At 45.4% G+C, this 19,721-nt stretch overlaps 1 protein-coding gene across 2 annotated transcripts in view; it reads left to right on the top strand.

Moving 5' to 3' along the window:
- LOC132817690 (FYVE and coiled-coil domain-containing protein 1-like) overlaps positions 1–19,721 on the top strand; it is a 67,367-nt gene that overhangs the window by 24,611 nt on the left and 23,035 nt on the right. For both annotated transcript variants that reach the window (XM_060828204.1, XM_060828205.1), the window contains exons 8-9: positions 5,552–5,612; positions 6,328–8,562. In XM_060828204.1, coding sequence (XP_060684187.1) covers positions 5,552–5,612; positions 6,328–8,562 — 2,296 coding nt within the window. The remainder of the gene's footprint in view (positions 1–5,551; positions 5,613–6,327; positions 8,563–19,721) is intronic.

The following is a 19,721-nucleotide window of genomic DNA, read 5'->3' on the forward strand; positions in this document are numbered from 1 at the left end:
AATGACGGCGGATGATACGTTGTATGCGGAGGTTGGTGGGGTGGTAGGTGAGAACCAGTGGGGTTCTGTCTTGGTGGCGGTTGGAGGAGCGGGGCTCAAGGGCAGAGGAGCGGGAAGTGGAGGAGATGCGGTGGAGGGCATCGTCGATCACGTCTGGGGGGAATCTGCGGTCCTTGAAGAAGGAGGCCATCTGGGCTGTGCGGTGTTGGAACTGGTCCTCCTGGGAGCAGATGCGGCGGAGACGAAGGAATTGGGAAGATACGGCGGAGACGAAGGAATTGGGCCCCGTTACCACAGCCACATCTCCTTCCTCAGCACCTGCCTAAGGAACCGACTGATCCCACACGGACTCCGAACTACATTCCAACCAACAAAATTTGGACCCAACCAGGGAAATCGATGATGCCCTCCACCGCATCTCCTCCACTTCCCGCTCCTCCAACCGCCACCAAGACAGAACCCCACTGGTTCTCACCTACCACCCCACCAACCTCCGTATACAGCGTATCATCCGCCGTCATTTCCGCCACCTCCAAACGGACCCCACCACCAAGGATATATTTCCCTCTCCTCCTCTATCAGCGTTCTGCAAGGACCACTCCCTTCGTGACTCCCTCGTCAGATCCACACCCCCTACCAACCCAACCTCCACCCCCGGCACTTTCCCCTGCAACCGCAGGAAATGTAAAACTTGCGCCCACACCTCCACACTCACTTCCCTCCAAGGCCCCAAGGGATCCTTCCATATCCGCCACAAGTTCACCTGTACCTCCACACACATCATTTATTGCATCCGCTGCACCCGATGTGGCCTCCTCTATATTGGGGAGACAGGCCGCTTACTTGCGGAATGCTTCAGAGAACACCTCTGGGCCGCCCGGACCAACCAACCCAACCACCCCGTGGCTCAACACTTTAACTCTCCCTCCCACTCCACCGAGGACATGCAGGTCCTTGGACCCCTCCACCGGCAGAACACAACTACACGACGGCTGGAGGGGGAGCGCCTCATCTTCCGCCTGGGAACCCTCCAACCACAAGGTATGAATTCAGATTTCTCCAGTTTCCTCATTTCCCCTCCCCCCACCTTGTCTCAGTCGGTTCCCTCAACTCAGCACCGCCCTCCTAACCTGCAATCTCCTTCCTGACCTCTCCGCCCCCACCCCACTCCGGCCTATCACCCTCACCTTGACCTCCTTCCACCTATCCCACCTCCATCGCCCCTCCCCCAAGTCCCTCCTCCCTACCTTTTATCTCAGCCTGCTTGGCTACTCTCTCTCATTCCTGATGAAGGGCTTATGCTTGAAACGTCAAATTCTCTATTCCTGAGATGCTGCCTGGCCTGCTGTGCTTTGACCAGCAACACATTTTCAGCTGTGATCTCCAGCATCTGCAGACCTCATTTTTTACACTCCCACACACACTGACTCTCACCGGGGTACAGTCCCACAAACACTGACTCTCACTGGGGTACAGTTCCTCACACACTGATTCTCACTGGGGTACAGTCCCACACATACTGACTCTCACTGGGGTACAGTTCCACACACACTGACCCTCACTGGATAACAGTCCCACACATACTGACTCTCACTGGGGTACAGTTCCACACACACTGACCCTCACTGGATAACAGTCCCACACACACTGATTCTCACGGGGGTACAGTCCCACACACACTGATTCTCACTGGGGCTTGGGTCCTTTCGGTTGTGTTTTAAGGAAACAATCAGCAGTTTTGTAAAATGGAAACAAAACCGTTTGGAGAGTGTGCTGACCTCATTCGGTCATGAGCAAAAAGGGGAATTGACGCCATGTGAAAGGAGCAGCAAAACCAACAGTGTTCACAAAAAAACACTCACTCTTTCTGTTGGTTATTTTATAAATATTCTCATCCCACAGACCCTCCAAAGCAATTCACTCACTCCCAAGGATCCTTTATTCTGTATATAATCACTCCTACCCATTGCTCAGATTCAAGTCTGGAAGTAACTCACTCCCAAATATCTGTTATTCTATACTTAAAAATCATCCCGACCCTCTCGATTAGATTTCAATCTGTAATTCACTCCCAAGTATCTGTTATCCACTATAGATAAAACTGAATGCACCACAACTTCTGTTAGGCTCTGAGGGATGCACTGGCTCAGTGTTACTCCGGGAGGTGCACTGGCTCAGTGTTACTCCGGGACGTGCTCTGGCTCAGTGTTACTCTGAGCGATGCACTGGCTCAGTATTACTCTGAGCGATGCACTGACTCAGTGTTACTCTAGTGATGCACTGACTCAGTGTTACTCTAGTGATGCACTGACTCAGTGTTACACTGAGCGATGCACTGGCTCAGAGTTACACTGAGCGATGCACTGGCTCAGAGTTACTCTGAGTGGTGCACTGGCTCAGTATTACTTTGAGCGATGATCTGGCTCAGTATTACTCTGAGCGATTCACTGGCTCAGTATTACTCTGAGCGATGCACTGGCTCAGTGTTACTCTGAGCGATGCACTGGCTCAGAGTTACTCTGAGTGGTGCACTGGCTCAGAGTTACTCTGAGTGGTGCCCTGGCTCCGTATTACTCTGTGCGATGATCTGGCTCAGTATTACTCTGAGCAGTGCACTGGCTCAGTGTTACTCTGAGCGATGCACTGGCTCAATGTTACTCTAATAATAACAATAAGTTTCAAGGAGAATTTCTCTCTCTGCGAGGCCGAACAAGATCTCTCGTCACATTGGACCACGCCTTATTTTTTGGGAGGTGGGTGACACTGACCAGGTCAATATTTGTTGCCCATCTCTAATTGCCCAGAGAGCATTTAAGAGGCAACCGCATTGCTGTTGGTCTGGAGTCACATGTAGGCCAGATCAGGTAAGGATGACAGTTTCCTTCCCTAAAGGACATTCATGAGGCAGATTTTTTTTACAATAATCAATTATGATTTCATAGTCACCATGGGGTTTTTTATGATCCATAATTTATCAAATTCTAATTTCATCATCTGATGAGATTTGAATCAACAAATTCAGAACATTAGCCTGGCATTTTCACTTACTATTCCAGTAACATTATCACTATGCTATTGCCTCCCGTAAACGTTGCTGCATTAACACCCTATCCTGCTTCTGTTGCCTGGTTCTTTCCCAGTTCTAACCCCATCCAACCACCTGCCAGTCCCAGAAATCCCCACTCACTGAATACCTGCTGAAGGGCTGATATCTGCAGCATCTTTAAAATACTGCTCTGCACTCAGACAAGAACTGACATTCTGAGGCTGTCCTGTTCATTGATGGACAGTTGTTTCAAAGATGTTCAAGAAAGGGAAAATGTGCAATGGTTCTCCATCAAGGATCTTGAGGTCCAGGTAGATGGGGAGGGTGAGCTGAAGAGGACACTGGACCTTGTGTTACAGACTTGGCTCGACACACTCAAAATATTTTAAGAAGGTAGCCCAGACCCTAACATTTTCTTATTTTAAATTTAACATGCTTTCTTCCTGAGGTAAAAACAATGACTGAAGATGCTGGAAACCAGATTTTGGATTAGTGGTGTTGGAAGAGCACAGCAGTTCAGGCAGCATCCAAAGTGCAGCGAAATCGACGTTTCCGGAATAATTCCTGATGAAGGGCTTTTGCCCGAAACGTCGATTTCGCTGCATTTTGGATGCTGCCTGAACTGCTGTGCTCTTCCAGCACCACTGATCCAGAAATGCTTTCTTCCTGATGCAATTCAATTGGCCAAACTACTCGATGTTAAGCTAAATACAAATGTATTTATTTATTTAAACACCATTTTTAAAATACAATGCAAGAAAGGAGGATTTAGGATACCAACTCTTTGGAAAACTTATAATAGATACATTAACTATTACTAATTAACTGTTCCAATATAGGACCATCCCATAAACACATCATTTGGCAAAAAGGCAAATTAAAAAAAAACATTTTTTTTCCACAGGTAACCCAGCTACAGAGAGAAACCCCAGCTTCTAGATATAACCCACAGAGGGAAAGATAGCTCCTCCTTCAAGACCACAATAGCAACTGCTTAACGCTAACCATAAAAACTTTAAAAAATTAGAAATCTTGGTCTGTGAGAGTTGGCCACACCCATCCAGGCTGCTTCTATTGTTCCAAGAAATCCCAAGGCCTCCACATGGTCAGGCAATGGTATAGTGGTATTATGGCTTGACTATTGATCCCAAAACCCATTATAATGTTCTAGGGACCTGGGTTCAAATCCTGATATGGCAGATGGTGGAATTTGAATTCAATTTTTAAAATTCTGGAATTAAGAGTTGACCGATGACCATGAAACCATTTTCAATTGTTGGAAAAACCCATCTGGTTCACTAATGTCCTTTAGGGAAGGAAACTGCCATCCTTATCTTGTCTGGTCTACATGTGACTCCAGACCCACAGTAATGGGGTTGACTCTCAGCTGCCCTGTGAAATGGCCCAGCAAGGCATTCAGTTGTATCAATCGCTAGAAAGTTACAACAAAGAAATGAAACCAGTCAGATCACCTGGCATCGACCTTGGAACCAGAAAAGATAACTGAAAAACATAAACAGCCCTAACGACCATACGAAGTCCTCCTTACCAAAATTGGGAGAGCTGTCTCACAGACTAGTCACCAAAGATCCTCAGACAGCACCTTCCAAACCCATTTCCATCTAGAAGGACAAGGGCAGCAGATACATGGGAACACCACCCCCTGCAAGTTCCCCTCCAAGCCCCTCACCATCCTGAGTTGGAAATATATCGCCATTCCTTCAGTGTCACTGGGTCAGAATCCTGGAATTCCCTCCCTAAGGTCATTGTGGGTCAACCCACAGCACATGGACTGCAGCGGTTCAAGAAGGCAGCTCACCCCCACCTTCTCAAGGATATATACAGATGGGCTATCAATGCTGGCCAGTCAGCGATGTCCAAGTCCCACAAGTGAATCAACAAAAACAGGATGAAAACAGAACCTCTTAAAACCATGGCATCCTCACACCTAGCAGCCCAGTTGAGATTACCAGCCCAGACGGTGTTGCTTCAAGGTATGGAGCAACAGCCAGCAATGCCTCAAGAAGGTCCATTCAAAAGTAAATGCCACACTGTTCCCTCTGCCACCTCATACTCACTGTAGGTACAACCTCATGCTGTGAGAGAGGGGGCTCCAGCATTTTGACCCAATGACACCGAAGGAACGGTGATATATTTCCAAGTCGGAATGGTGACTGACGTGGAGGGGAACTTGCAGGTTGTGATGTTCTCATGTATCTGCTGCCCTTGTCCTTTGAGACGGAAGTTTTCATGAGTTTGGAAGGTGCTGTCTAAGGAACCTTAGTGAATTTCTGCTGTGCATCTTGTAGATAGTACACACTGTTGCTACTGGAGTGTTGGAGGTGGAGTAGAGTGAATGAACATTTGTGGATACTAATGTTTTTAATATTAATGCTAATTTTTATAGTAACAGCCAAATAAATTTGTAGCTATTTGTATAAGTAAGATTTAATACACAATTATCATTATCATTAATCAATGCCCCCACTTCTCCACTGATTACAGTGAATATAAGACTCCCAGGAAGACAATGACAACAAGAGTTCAATTCAACAACCTGTTTAAGGTAATGAGTGTCTTCAAAATAATGTCCAATATATTAATTTTATTGTATTTCTGACATTCTGGGAAAAGCAAACATTGCCACTTCTGATCTTTAGTTTCAGGTAGAGCACCGAGGTAAAAATGGTCCTCATCAATCACTCCAAGGACAGGGACAGCACAGGGTTAGATATAAAGTAAAGCTGCCTCTACATTGTCCCCATCAAACAATCCTGGGTCAGGAACAGTACAAGGTTAGATACAGAGTAAAGCTCCCTCTACACTGTCCCCATCAAACATTCCCAACACAGGGACATAAAACAGAAAATGATGAAGATTACAACGGGTCAGCCAACATCCATGAAGGGAAAGCAAGCTAACATTTCAAGTCTAGGGTAACACTTCATCAGAGCAGGACCCAGACAGCACAGGGTTAGATACAGAGTAAAGCTCCCTCTACACTGTCCCCCATCAAACACTCCCAGGACAGGGACAGCACAAGGTTAGATACAGAGTAAAGCTCCCTCTACACTGCATTATGACTCTCGCAGTGTGGTTTTAGTTCAAAGTAAATGTTTGCTTTATAAATAAACATGCTGTCTGTGACCTTCCTGTTGAATCCATTTTATTTTGTTGATCATTTTCCACCTCCCATGTTAGTGGAGGTGGAGACAGGAATGTTCCATAATTACTGCTTAAGATCTGATGTTCAACATTGTTGAAATTGGCTTCATTTTCAGGGGCTGTACAAGAAGCTAAATTATTGGGCAGAAAAGGAAGCTGAGCATGAGAAGCCAGTGGTCAATGGAAGGACGCAGAGTTTCATGAAATCTGAAGAACCAGGAATACCACCAGGAGCATCAACAACACACAGTGCCTCAAAGGGTCTTGGTGATCTCCAAGGAAACCAAGAACCAATTCTAGAGGTGTGTACTAATGACTGCAGGTCAGATCCAGGTCAACAACTACAATCTGAACATGATGAGCAAGTGCTCCATCGTGAAGATCAGAACATAGGACTGGTGAGCAACTTGAAGCAAGAGCTTGGTGTATCAGAACTGTGCAGAGGTGATAGCCAAATTGATGTTCAGAGGTCTCAGGATGCTGTATCCACCTCAACAACAGATGAGAAGAGAGAGACTGAACTCAAAGTTATAGCAGAACAGCGATCTCTCTTAGAAAAACTCAGCATAGATCTAACCGAGAAAGAGCATGCCATCAGGCAACTGAACTTTCTACTCAAAGAGAAAGAGAAAAGCCATGAGGAGGAATCCTCCAAACTTCAGCAAGAGATCCTAAACTTCAAGGAATTGCAGAAGAATATTGAAGAACAATCAAACAAGGTGGAGCAGTTGGAGGACAGTAACAACTTCCTGAATGAAACTGTCGAGGAAATGGATAAGATTCTTGATGAACTGAAACAAGCTTTGGTCGAGAAAGATCACGAGAATATGTTACTGAAAAAGGAGCAGGTAGAAAAGATGGCAGCAGCCCAACAGTTCCACGAGGAAGAATTGGAGAAGCTGAAGCTCACACTTGACGAACATCAGAAGGAAGACGATGGATTGAAAGGAGATACTGACCAAAAACGCAGAACAGTGAAGGAGGAACTAGGAAATATAGAGGCAGTTCTGGTTCAAACTCAGAGTAAAATCAATTTGGAAAATGGGCGTCAGTTGATTGAGATGGAAGAGCTACAGATCAAGCTACAAGACCTGGAGTCTCTCAACAATTCACTTGAAGAGAAGTACAAGGCAAGCCAACAGGAAGTCAAAGAATTAGAAATGTCTGTCATCTCACTCCGGTCAGAGATCAGCAAACTCCAACTTCCTGAGAAACAGCTGCTTCAACCGAGTGGTGCTGCTTTTCCCTCTCCTGATGGGAGGGAGTTAATGCTGGCAGGAGACAATGGGAATCCTGGAGAAAACCCGAGGCAAGACCAAAATGAATTGGTCAATAAAGAGCTGGAAAGGAATGAATGCAAACAGGAAGACACTGCAAGTTTGGAAGTCCTTTCTGCCTTGAAGTGGGAAGGCCAACAGGAGGAGAAAGCGGAGAACATGAACATTGCCACAAGGGGAAAGGAAGAACTAAATGTTTTGAAGGACAAATTGAAGGAGATTACTCAGAAATTAGAGGCTTCAAATGCTGAGAAGTTAGAAGCCACACAGAAACTGGAGGAAACTGTGGCTCAGCTCCATATGTTAATGGCAGAACATTCAAGTACAGACAACCAAACAACAGGATCGAAAGACCAACACGTGGATGAAAAGGAGATGAAGGAGAAGTTGACAATGTCTGCAAGAAAATATACAGAAATGATACAAGCTGAAAGTGCTGAACTAAGACAGAGTTTGCAAGAGGTCAGCAAGGAGAGAGTATCTACACAGAGGGAGCTGAGCTCAGCACTTGCTGCTCTTGAACAGTCTGGTCAGGAAGTCACCAAGGTTAGGGAGCAAATGGAAGAGCTGGAGAACGCTCATAATCTCAAGGTTCAAGAAATGCTGGGAAGAATCAAGGCCATTGAAGCTGAGAAGGAAGCACTGGAGCAACAGAAGGAAAACCTGAGGAAGACAGTTTCCATTCTCGAGGAGGACCTGCTGCAGCTGAAGGACAATAATGTAAACGTTGAGCTGAGTAATGAACCATCTCAAGGTAAGATGGAGAGAGACCAAGGAAAGATGAAGCAGTTCAATGCACAGCTGGGACAACTGTCTGCTGAGAAGGTTGAACTGGAGGGAAAGACTGTCAGGTTGGCAAACCAGCAGGAGGATGATGGAGCCTACCAGCTGGAGAGTGCACAGGACAGCAAGGAAAAGCTGGCATCCCTGGCAAAGGAAAATGAAGAACTCCGAGCTGAATTACAGACTGTGAGAGAACAACTGAGCTCACTGCAGCAATCGATGCAACAAGCGAGGTCAGACTTTGAGCTGGAAATGGCCAAGAAAACAGCGGAATGTAACTTACAAACAGAGGTACAAGCTCAGTCTGACTGTAGTGGTGCCAAACAGTAACAGTCTTTGGCCTGTTACTTTGCCAAATTTGTTGTAAATTTGGTGTGCAGGGGGGCAATTTCAAAGTTTGAAGATGACATAAATCTTGGAAGAATTGTAACGTGTGAGTAGGCCGATGTAGAATTCCAGTTTCAAGTTGGTGGAGTTGGGGATATGTGACAAATGAAGTCTAATGCAGAGAAGTCTGAACTTATGAACTTTGGTCAGAAGAACATTGAATGACAAAATAAATTAGGGGGTAAAATTCAAAAGGGGGGAGGGTGTGGGGTGCAGGAGCAGAGAGACCTGGCTGTAGATGTATTCAGATCATTGAAGGTGGCAGGATAGATAGAGAGAGAATTGAGTAAAATATATAATGTCCTGAGCTTTGTTAACCAGGGGACAGAGTGCAAGAACAAGGAGGTGAAGCTGAACTTGTACAAGAAACTTGTTAGACCTCAGCTGGAGTGTGATTTACAGTTGTGGTTGACAGATTATAGGAAAGATGTGATTATCTTAGAGAGAGTGCAGAAGTGGGTTACAAATGTTTTGTAAACTAATTCTTGGGATATGGACATCGCTGGCTGGATCAGCATTTATTCCCCCGTCCCTAGTTGCCCCTTGAGAAGGTGGGGGTGAGCTGCCTTCTTGAACTGCTGCAGTCCATGTGCTGTGGGTAGACCCACAATGCCCTTAGGGAGGGAATTCCAGGATTTTGAGACAGTAATTTTTGAGACTTGCAAGTTCCCCTCCAAGCCACCGACTATTCTGACTTGAAAATATATCACCACTCCTTCAGTCCAAATCCTGAACAGCACTGTGGACCTACCTACACTAAATGGATTAGGAGATAGTGAGGACTGCATATGTTGGAGATCAGAGTCGAGAGTGTGGTGCTGGAAAAGTACAGCAGGTCAGGCAGCATCTGAGGAGCAGGGTTGTGCCCCTCAGATGCGGCCTGACCTGCTGTGCTTCTCCAGCACTACACTTTCCAGACTAAATGGGTTGCAATGGTTCAAGGAGCCAGTTCACTTCCATCTTCTCAAGGCTGCTAGGCTTAGGCAATAAATGCTGCCCTGGTCAACGATGCCCATGTCCCATGATTTTATTAAAAAAACAAATAGGTTGCAAGTAAAACAAATGAATCCACTGTTTCATTTCAAAGAATTATTTGGGGAGATATCTGCAGATGAAAGGGAAGGGTTTGCATCTACTAATTTTGCCCAGAAAGGTGTGTCTGAGAGGGGGCAGGGAAGACTGAGGAATGGAAAGTCTCTCTGGAATGCTGAAAAGTGAGAGAAGGGGAGAATGTGTTTGTGGTTGCTCGCGGGAGGTGCGTGAAATAGATCGAACATGTTGAAGGAACCTTTAACCTTGCTGGGTGGGGGCACCCGATGGTGGCAAAATGAAAACATGTCAGAAGTGTGATGATGGAAGCTTGCATCATCAGATCAGACGCAAGGAGGTTGCGAGGCAGAGTGAGAAAACATAACAGAAAAGGCAGGAGATTGACAATAAGGAATGCTGCTGATCTGAAGAGCCAGTGCTGGCAATATAATCTCCATCACTTATTCTGTGATGGAGAAGTGTAATCGAGCTAGCTGTGGGTATCGATAATTTTGTAAAGGATAGTAGAACACAGCCTACCCTGGAAATGGAAACAGAGAAGTTGAGAAAGGATCAGGAATGACATAAGAGCAAAATGTGCTGGAGAAACTCAGCTGTTATGGCAGCATCTGTGGAGATAGAAAGAGAGTTAATTCTTTGGGTCCTATTTGACTTCTTCAGAACTGCAGTCAGGGATGGAGCAGATGATATTGGGGAGAAGGGGAAAATGGAAGCACAGGCAATGACATTTTCCAGTTCACGGCAAGTGTACAGGGCAGCGCCAAAACAGTCACTAATTTATAGAAAAAAAGAGATGAGGGTCCGGCCCTGAGTAGGACTGAAAATATGAATGTTGCATCTAGCCCACAAAAAGGCTAGCAAAGCTGTGACCCATGCACGTTACCATATTTATTTGTAACAGGTAGGTGGAATTGAAGAATAAAGAACCAAGAACAATACAACATAAGAACAGGCCCTTCGGCCCACCAAGCTTGTGCCAACACATGATGCTTTTCTCAACTAAAAACCTTTTGTTCTTATTCACAGCCTATTCATATATTTGTCGAAATGCCTCTGAAACATTTCTCTTGTATCTGCCTCAACCACTTCCTCTGGCAGTGCATTCCAGGCCCTTACCGGCCGCTTATAAAAAAAAAGCTTGCCTCTCAAGTCTCCTTTAAACTTACCCACTTTTACTTTAAACCTGTGTCCCCGAGTAGTTGACATTTCTACCTTGGGAAAAAGACTCTGACTATCCTTTCTACCATAACTTTGCAAGCTTCTATCAGGTCACTATCAATTAATGCACTCCAAACCGGGCAAAACCCGGGAAACCGTTTCTGTACCACCCACTTCCTCTGGCTCCATGCATAAATACCCTCCTTTGTCCTTGAGAGGACCTAACTTTTCCTCAGCTACTTTCTTCCCTATAGGATCCCCACTGTGTGAAAACAGGCCATTTGACCCAACAGCCTTCCGAAGAACATCCCACCTAGACTCATCCCCCAACCCTTTCCCTGTAACCCTATTAGATTTCCCATGGCTTGTTCCTTATATAAAATGCCTTGGGATTTTCCTTAATCCTGTATGCCAAAGACATTTCCCATGGCCCCTTTTGGTCCTCCTAATTCCTAGTTTGAGTTCTTCCCTGCTATCTTCAAATTCTTCGAGGACTCTGTGTGTCTTCAGTTTCCTAAACCTTACATATGCCTCTTTTGTTTTCTGACCTCCTAAATGGAGAGGGACAAAACTGGTCCACAGGCTCAAGTTCTAAATTGGGGCAAGGCGAATTTTAATGGAATTAGAGTTTGCAGCGGTTGATTGGAGTAGTTTGTTTACAGGCAAAGGGACCTCTGGCAGTTGGGAGGCCTTTAAAAGTGAGACCGCTAATTTCAAGGTCTATATGTTCATGACAGGGTGAAGGGCAAGGTTGGCAGGAATAGGGAACCCTGGATGACAAGAGATATTGAGGCTTTGACCAGAAAAAATGAAGGGCACATGGCTCAGATACAGTCAGCTGGGATCAAGGGAATCCCTGGAGGGATACACGGAATACAGAGTTTACTGAAGAAGGAAATCAGGAGGGTGAAAAGGGTGCATAAAAATAGCCTTGGCTGAGAAGATTAGGGTGAATCTAAAAAGGTCATTTAAGTACATTAAAGGAAAAAGAATAATTGGACAGAGAATAGGACCCCTCAATGATCAAAGTGTGTGTAGAACTGCAAGATATGGGTGAGGTCCTCAATGAATATTTCTCCTCTGTGTTTACCATGGAGAAAAATGTGAAGACTTGGGAACTTGAGGAAATTACTGGTGATATCTTGGGGACACTCCATATCACAGAGGAGATGTTGGATGTATTAGAATATATGCAGGTAGGTAAATCTCCTGGTCCTGACCAGGTATATCCAAGAACATTACAAGAGGCTGGAGAAGAAATTGCGGGGGCCCAGGCTGATATTTTTGCATCATCGTTAGCCGTGGGTGAGGTCAGAGTTAGAATCATAAAATAGAATCCCCACAGTGTGGAAACAAGTCATTTAGCTCAACAAGTCCACACGGACCCTCCGAAAAGTAACCCACCCGTATCCATCTCCCTATCCTATTACTCTACATTTCTTTTACTAATGCACCTAAACTACACTCCCCTGAACAGTACAGGCAATTTTAGCATGGCCAATCCACCAAACCTGCACACCTTTGGACTGTGTGAGGGAACTGGAGCACCCGGATTTGGGTGAATCCAAAGAGGTTCTTTAAAGGAAAAAGAATAACTAGAGAGAGAATAGGAAACCTACACAGCCATGGGGAAGATGTGCAAACTCCACACAGTCACCAAAGGCTGGAATCAAACCTGGGTCCCTGCTGCTGTAAGGTCGTAGTGCTGACCACTGAACCACCATTGTTCAGAGCATCATGCTCAGCCAGGCGGAGGTGTTTGATGGATGGGAACCGTTCAGACTTCTATTCAATAAAGAAGCAGAGAGAGTTTGGTGGTGGGGAAGTTATTGTTTTTAAGGGCACTTGCAGTGACATGGATTCATTAGGAATAGTCAGTGGGGATTTGTTCATAGAAATCATATTCGACCAATTTGATGAAACATTCTGATGAGGTAACCAGAGTGTCGATGAAGGAAATGTATTTGATGTGGACTTTAAAATGTTTTTTGATAAGCTCCCTCATAAAGACTGCTCAAGCAAGTAACTGCCCCTGGGATCTAAGACAAAGTGGCTCACTGGGTCTAAAATTAGCTGAGAGGTAGGAAGCAGAGGGTGATGGTAGAGGGTAAAGGAGCAATGGTAAAGGGAATTCAGACTGGAAAATCCTAAGGTTGGAGAGGGCTGACAAGTCAAGGGGTTACACTGTGAACAGCAGGAACATGAAAAGATGAAAGGGACCTTGATACGCATCTCCCAAATCCCTGAAGGGTAGCAGGGTAGGTAGAGAAGGTGATTAAGAAGGCATAAGGGATACTTGCCTTTAATATCTTAAAGAGCAGGGAGATTATGCTGGAATTGTATAAAACACTGGTTGAGTCAGAACAGGAGTAAAGTGTACTCTTCTGATTACCACATAATAGGATGGATGTGATTGTATGAGAGAAGGTGCAGAGGGGATTTAGCAGGATACTGCCTGGGCTGGAGTGTCTGAGCTACAAGGAATAACTGGAAAGGCTGGAGTTGTTTTGACTGGAGCAGCGAAGGTCAAGGGGAGCTGAGAGAAATGTGTATGGTGATGAGTGGCACAGATAGGGTGGAGAGGAAGACACTTCTTATAGTCGAAGGAGCAGTAAGCAGGGGGCATAAATTTAAGGTAGGAATAGGAGTAGGCCATTCAGCCCCTCGCATCTGTTCTACCAGTCAGATTGTTGTTGATCTGTGGCTTAACTCCATACACCTGCCATTAGTCCCATATGGAGTCATAAAGTCATACTGTCCTTTCAGCCCATTGTGTCTGCACCAATATAACTAAAGGTGTGCCAATCCTAATTTCCTGCTCTTGTCCCATATCCTTCAGTGTTATAATATTTGAAATGTTTTTTTTAAAGATTGTAAGGTTTCTGCCCTCCACTATCTTTCCAAGCAGTGCATTCCAGATTCCTGCTACCCACTGAGCGAAAAGGAATTTTCTCAAATCCTTTCTGAATCTGCAGCTCCTTACCTAAAACTATGCTGTCTAGTGGTTGACCCTTCAACCAAAAGCAACAGCTGCTCTCTATTCACCCTGTCCATACCCCTCATAGTCTTACACACCTCAATCATATACCCCCTCAATCTTCTCTGCTCTAAAGAAAACATGATGAAGAGGTGCAGGTGTTGGATTGGGGGTGAACAAAGTTAAAAATCACACAACACATTTACCAACCTCTGAGAAAAAGAGCCAAAAATGATATCATTCATCTTGTGAGACCAAGACACATAAATAGAACGCAGGACATAACACCAATGCTTTATCCAGAGGCTAACTGATGATGTTACCTAATATGGCGAGGAAATGTCTGAAAACAAACCTTCCAGCTCAGCGAGCAAACTTACAACCTGAACCTCAACCTAAGCTACAAATCTTCTCAAAAATCACATTTATCTTAATGTCCTTGCTTCACAAAAAAATTATCTAACTCAGATGTAAAATTAATGTCCAATGCCATTTATGGAAGAGAGTTCCAAAGCCTTCCCACCCTTTGTGTACAGAAGTGCTTCCTGACATCGCTCCTGAATGGTCTGGCTATAATTTTCATTCTAAAATCCCAAACCAGTGGAAAGAGTTTATCCTTATCAATGCTGCTAACATCTTGATGATTTTCATCAGATCTCACCTTAACCTTTTAAATTTCAGAGAAAACAGACTTAATTTGTGTGATGTCTCCTTATAACTTAACCCCTGAAGTCTAGATATAGTTCTTGTAAATCTACATTGTCCTCCTTCTCGGACCACCTACTCTTCCTAAGATGTGGTGCCCAGATCTGCTCACAGTGCTCCAGGTGGAGTCTGACGAGGGCTTTGTGCAACTGCAGCATTATTTGTGCAGCTTTGTATCCCAGTCCTTTAGATGTATAGGCAGGCGTTGCATTAGCTTTCTTGGTCACTTGTTGCACCTGTTTATAACATTTTAAAGGTCTATGCACCTGAGCTCCCGCGACCCTTTAGACAACCACTATATTTAATTTCTTACCATCTAGAAAGTACCTTTTAGAGTCCAAAATGGATAATCTCACACTTGCTGATATTGAACTCCATCTGCAACAGATTTGCCCATTCGCTTCGCCTATCAATATCCCTCCATAATTTTGTGATAACATCTACATTGTCTACAATGTTGCCTAACTTTTTTATCATCAGAAAATTTGAATATATAGCTTTCTATGTCATCAATAATGAATATAGAACATAGAACATAGAATAGAACATAGAACAATACAGCACAGAACAGGCCCTTCGGCCCACGATGTTGTGCCGAACATCTATCCTAGATTAAGCACCTATCCATGTACCTATCCAATTGCCGCTTAAAGGTCGTCAATGATTCTGACTCTACCACTCCCACGGGCAGCGCATTCCATGCCCCCAACACTCTCTGGGTAAAGAACCCACCCCTGACATTTCCCCTATACCTTCCACCCTTCACCTTAAATTTATGTCCCCTTGTAACACTATGTACCTGGGGAAAAAGTTTCTGACTGTCTACTCTATCTATTCCTCTGATCATCTTATAAACCTCTATCAAGTCACCCCTCATCCTTCGCCGTTCCAATGAGAAAAGGCCGAGAACTCTCAACCTATCCTCGTACGACCTATTCTCCATTCCAGGCAACAGCCTGGTAAATCTTCTCTGCACCCTCTCCAAAGCTTCCACATCCTTCCTAAAGTGAGGCGACCAGAACTGCACACAGTACTCCAAATGTGGCCTAACCAAAGTCCTATACAGCTGCAACATCACTTCACGACTCTTGAATTCAATCCCTCTGCTAATGAACGCTAATACACCATAGGCCTTCTTACAATCTCTATCCACCTGAGTGGCAACTTTCAAAGATCTATGTACATAGACCCCAAGATCCCTCTGTTCCTCCACCTGACTAAGAACCCTACCGTTAACCCTGTATTCCACATTCTTATTTGTTCTTCCAAAATGGACAACCTCACACTTGACAGGGTTGAACTCCATCTGCCACTCCTCAGCCCAGCTCTGCATCATATCTAAGTCCCTTTGCAGCCGACAACAGCCCTCCTCACTGTCCACAACTCCACCAATCTTCGTATCATCTGCAAATTTACTGACCCACCCTTCGACTCCCTCATCCAAGTCATTAATAAAAATTACAAACAGCAGAGGACCCAGAACTGATCCCTGCGGAACTCCACTTGTAACTGGGCTCCAGGCTGAATATTTACCATCTACCACCACTCTCTGACTTCGACCGGTTAGCCAGTTTTCTATCCAATTGGCCAAATTTCCCTCTATCCCATGCCTCCTGACTTTCCGCATAAGCCTACCATGGGGAACCTTATCAAATGCCTTACTAAAATCCATGTACACTACATCCACTGCTCTACCCTCATCCACATGCTTGGTCACCTCCTCAAAGAATTCAATAAGACTTGTAAGGCAAGACCTACCCTTCACAAATCCGTGCTGGCTGTCCCTAATCAAGCAGTGTCTTTCCAGATACTCATAAATCCTATCCCTCAGTACCCTTTCCATTACTTTGCCTACCACAGAAGTAAGACTAACTGGCCTGTAATTCCCGGGGTTATCCCTATTCCCTTTTTTGAACAGGGGCACAACATTCGCTACTCTCCAGTCCCCTGGTACCACCCCCGTTGACAGTGAAGACGAAAAGATCATTGCCAACGGTACTGCAATTTCCTCTCTTGCTTCCCACATAATCCTAGGATATATCCCGTCAGGCCCGGGGGACTTGTCTATCCTCAAGTTGCTCAAAATGTCCAACACATCTTCCTTCCTAACAAGTATCTCTTCTAGCTTACCAGTCCGTTTCACACTCTCCTCTTCAACAATACGGTCCCTCTCGTTCGTAAATACTGAAGAAAAGTACTCATTCAAGACCTCTCCTATCTCTTCTGACTCAATACACAATCTCTCACTACTGTCCTTGATCGGACCTACCCTCGTTCTCGTCATTCTCATGTTTCTCACATACGCGTAGAATGCCTTGGGGTTATCCTTGATCCTATCCGCCAAGGATTTTTCATGCCCTCTCTTAGCTCTCCTAATCCCTTTCTTCAGGTCCCTTCTGGCTATCCTGTATCCCTCCACTGCCCTGTCCGAACCCTGTTTCCTCAACCTTATGTAAGCCTCCTTCTTCCTCTTTACTAGACATTCAATCTCCCTCGTCAACCAATATATAAAGAAGAACCTCGATTGTCTGAAAGCCGATTATCCGAATTTCAGATTATCCAAACAAGATCACAAGGTCCCAATGCTTGACTAAACTATGTTATCCAATGTTCAATTATCCAGACATTCAATTATCCGAATAAACACTCCCTGCCCGTGTCATTCAGATAATCAAGGTTCCTCTGTAATGTGAATAACTGAGGCCCTAATACAGATCCATGTAAGACAAGGACTGGTCACTTCCGGCCAATTTGACCACCTATCAGTTATCCCTAATTTCCATAACCTGCCACTCAACCAATTTCCCAGCCAAGTCAGTGATTTGTTTCAACATCATGGAAATCTACTTTAGTTAACAATCTCTTTTTTTAAGACTTAATCAAATACCTTCTGGAATTCCATATCAATACATCCATAGACAATCCTCTGTTCAATACTTTCATCACCCCCTTCAAAAACTTCGGTGAGATTTGTCAGGCATGACCTACCTATCACAAGTGCGGTTTATGCAAAGGTTGGTGGAGGGTGAGGACCGGGGGTGTTCTATCCTTGATATGGTTGGAGGGGTGGGGTTTGAGGGCCAAGGTGCGGGATGTGGACGAGATGCGTTGGAGGGCATCTTTAACCAAGTGGGAGGGGAAATTGCGGTCTCTATAAAGAAGGAGGTCATCTGGTGTGTTCTGTGGTGGAACTGGTCTACCTGGGAGCAGATACGGCAGAGATGGAGGAATTGGGAATACGGGATGGCATTTTTGCAGGAGATAGGGTGGGAAGAGATGTAATCCAGGTAGCTGTGGGAGTTGGTGGGTTTGTAAAAAAATGTCAGTGTCAAGTCGGTCATGATTAATGGAGATGGAGAGGTCCAGGAAGGGGTGGAAGGTGTCAGAAATGGTCCAGGTGAATTTAAGGTCGGGGTGGAATGTGTTGGTGAAGTTGATGAACTGCTCAACCTCCTTGCGGTCATCAATGTAGCGGAGGAAGAGGTGGGGAGTGGTGCCGGTGTAACTACAGAATTTGGACTGTTCTATGTAGCCAAAGAGACAGGCATAGCTGGGGCCCATACGGGTGCCCATGGCTACCCCTTTGGTCTGGAGGAAGAGGGAGGATTCCAAGGAGAAATTGTTAAGGGTGAGGACCAGTTCCGCCAAACGAATGAGAGTGTCGGTGGAAGGGTACTGTTGGGGACGTCGGGAGAGGAAGAAACAGAGGGCTTGGAGGCCCTGGTCATGGCGGATGGAGATGTCGAGGGACTGGATATCCATGATGTAGATGAGGCGTTGGGAGCAGGAGAAACGGAAGTCTTGGAGGAGGTAGAGGGTGTGGGTGGGGTCTCGAACATATGTGGGGAGTTCCTGGACTGGGGGGGGGATAGAACAGTTTCGAGGTAGGTGGAGATGAGTTTGGTGGGGCAGGAGCAGGCTGAGACAATGGGTCGGCCAGGGTGGTCAGTCTTGTGGATCTTGGGAAGGGGGGTAGAATCGGGCAGTGCGGGTTCCCGGACTATGAGGTTGGAAGCTGTGGGTGGGAGATCTCCTGAGGTGATGAGCTTCTGTATGGTCTGGGAGATGATGGTTTGGTGATGGGGGTGCGGTGGTGGGGTCATGATCAAGGGAGCAGTAGGAGGAGGAGATTCCTGATGAAGAGCTTTTGCCCGAAACATCGATTTTTGTGCTCTTCAGATGCTGCCTGATCTGCTGTGCTTTTCCAGCACCACTCTAATCTAGACTCTGGGGGTGGCACGGTGGCTCAGTGGTTAGTACTGCTGCCTCACAGCGCCAGAGACCCGGGTTCAATTCCCGCCTCGGGTAACTGTCTGCGTGGAGTTTGCACATTCTCTCCGTGTCTGCGTGGGTTTCCTCTGAGTGCGTTGGTTTCCTCCCACAGTCCAAAGATGTGCAGGTCAGGTGAATTGGCCATGCTAAATTGCCCGTAGTGTTAGGTGGATTAGTCATGGGTAAATATAGGGGGGTGAGTTTCTCTTTGGAGGGTCGGTGTGGACTTGCTGGGCTGAAGGGCCTGTTTCCAGACTGTAGGGAATCTCACTTTTGCCTACCTGTCACAACTCCATGCTCATAACAGGAGGGTTGCAGAGATATTTTTTACTTAAAGAGTAATGGGAGCTTGAAAATCACTGCCTGAAAGAGTGATTGAGTCAGAAACTCATGCAACCATATTTATGTTTTTTTTTGCATTGCCATAGCCTCCAAAGCTATAGGCCAAGATCTGGAAGATGAGATTAGAGTAGTCAGATCTTTGTTGACCAGCACAGACATGATGGGCCAAATGGTCTCCTTCTGGGCTGTAAGTGTAAAAGAATCAATAGGTTCTGAGTTGCTCCGAGTGGGTGACTGAGGTGTAAAGGGATTTGACGTCCATAGTGAAGGGGAGGCTGTTAGGACCATGGAAATAGTCATGCAGAGGGTGATGTATGGAATGAGCTGCCAGAGGAAGAGGAAGAGTTTGGTACAATTACAACATTTAAAAGGCATTTAGATGGGTATGTGAATAGGAAGGGTTTAAAAGGACATGCCAAATGCTGGAAAATGGGACTAGATTTATTTTGGATATCTGGTCAGCATGGATGGGTTGGACTAAAAGGTGCTGTAAAATGGTGACTGTAGGTGAGTGACTAAGAGTCCTTGTTCCACAGAACCCTATCTGGATTAATTTACT

The sequence above is a fragment of the Hemiscyllium ocellatum genome, chromosome 7 (genome assembly GCF_020745735.1).
Source record: "Hemiscyllium ocellatum isolate sHemOce1 chromosome 7, sHemOce1.pat.X.cur, whole genome shotgun sequence".
NCBI lineage: Eukaryota > Metazoa > Chordata > Chondrichthyes > Orectolobiformes > Hemiscylliidae > Hemiscyllium > Hemiscyllium ocellatum.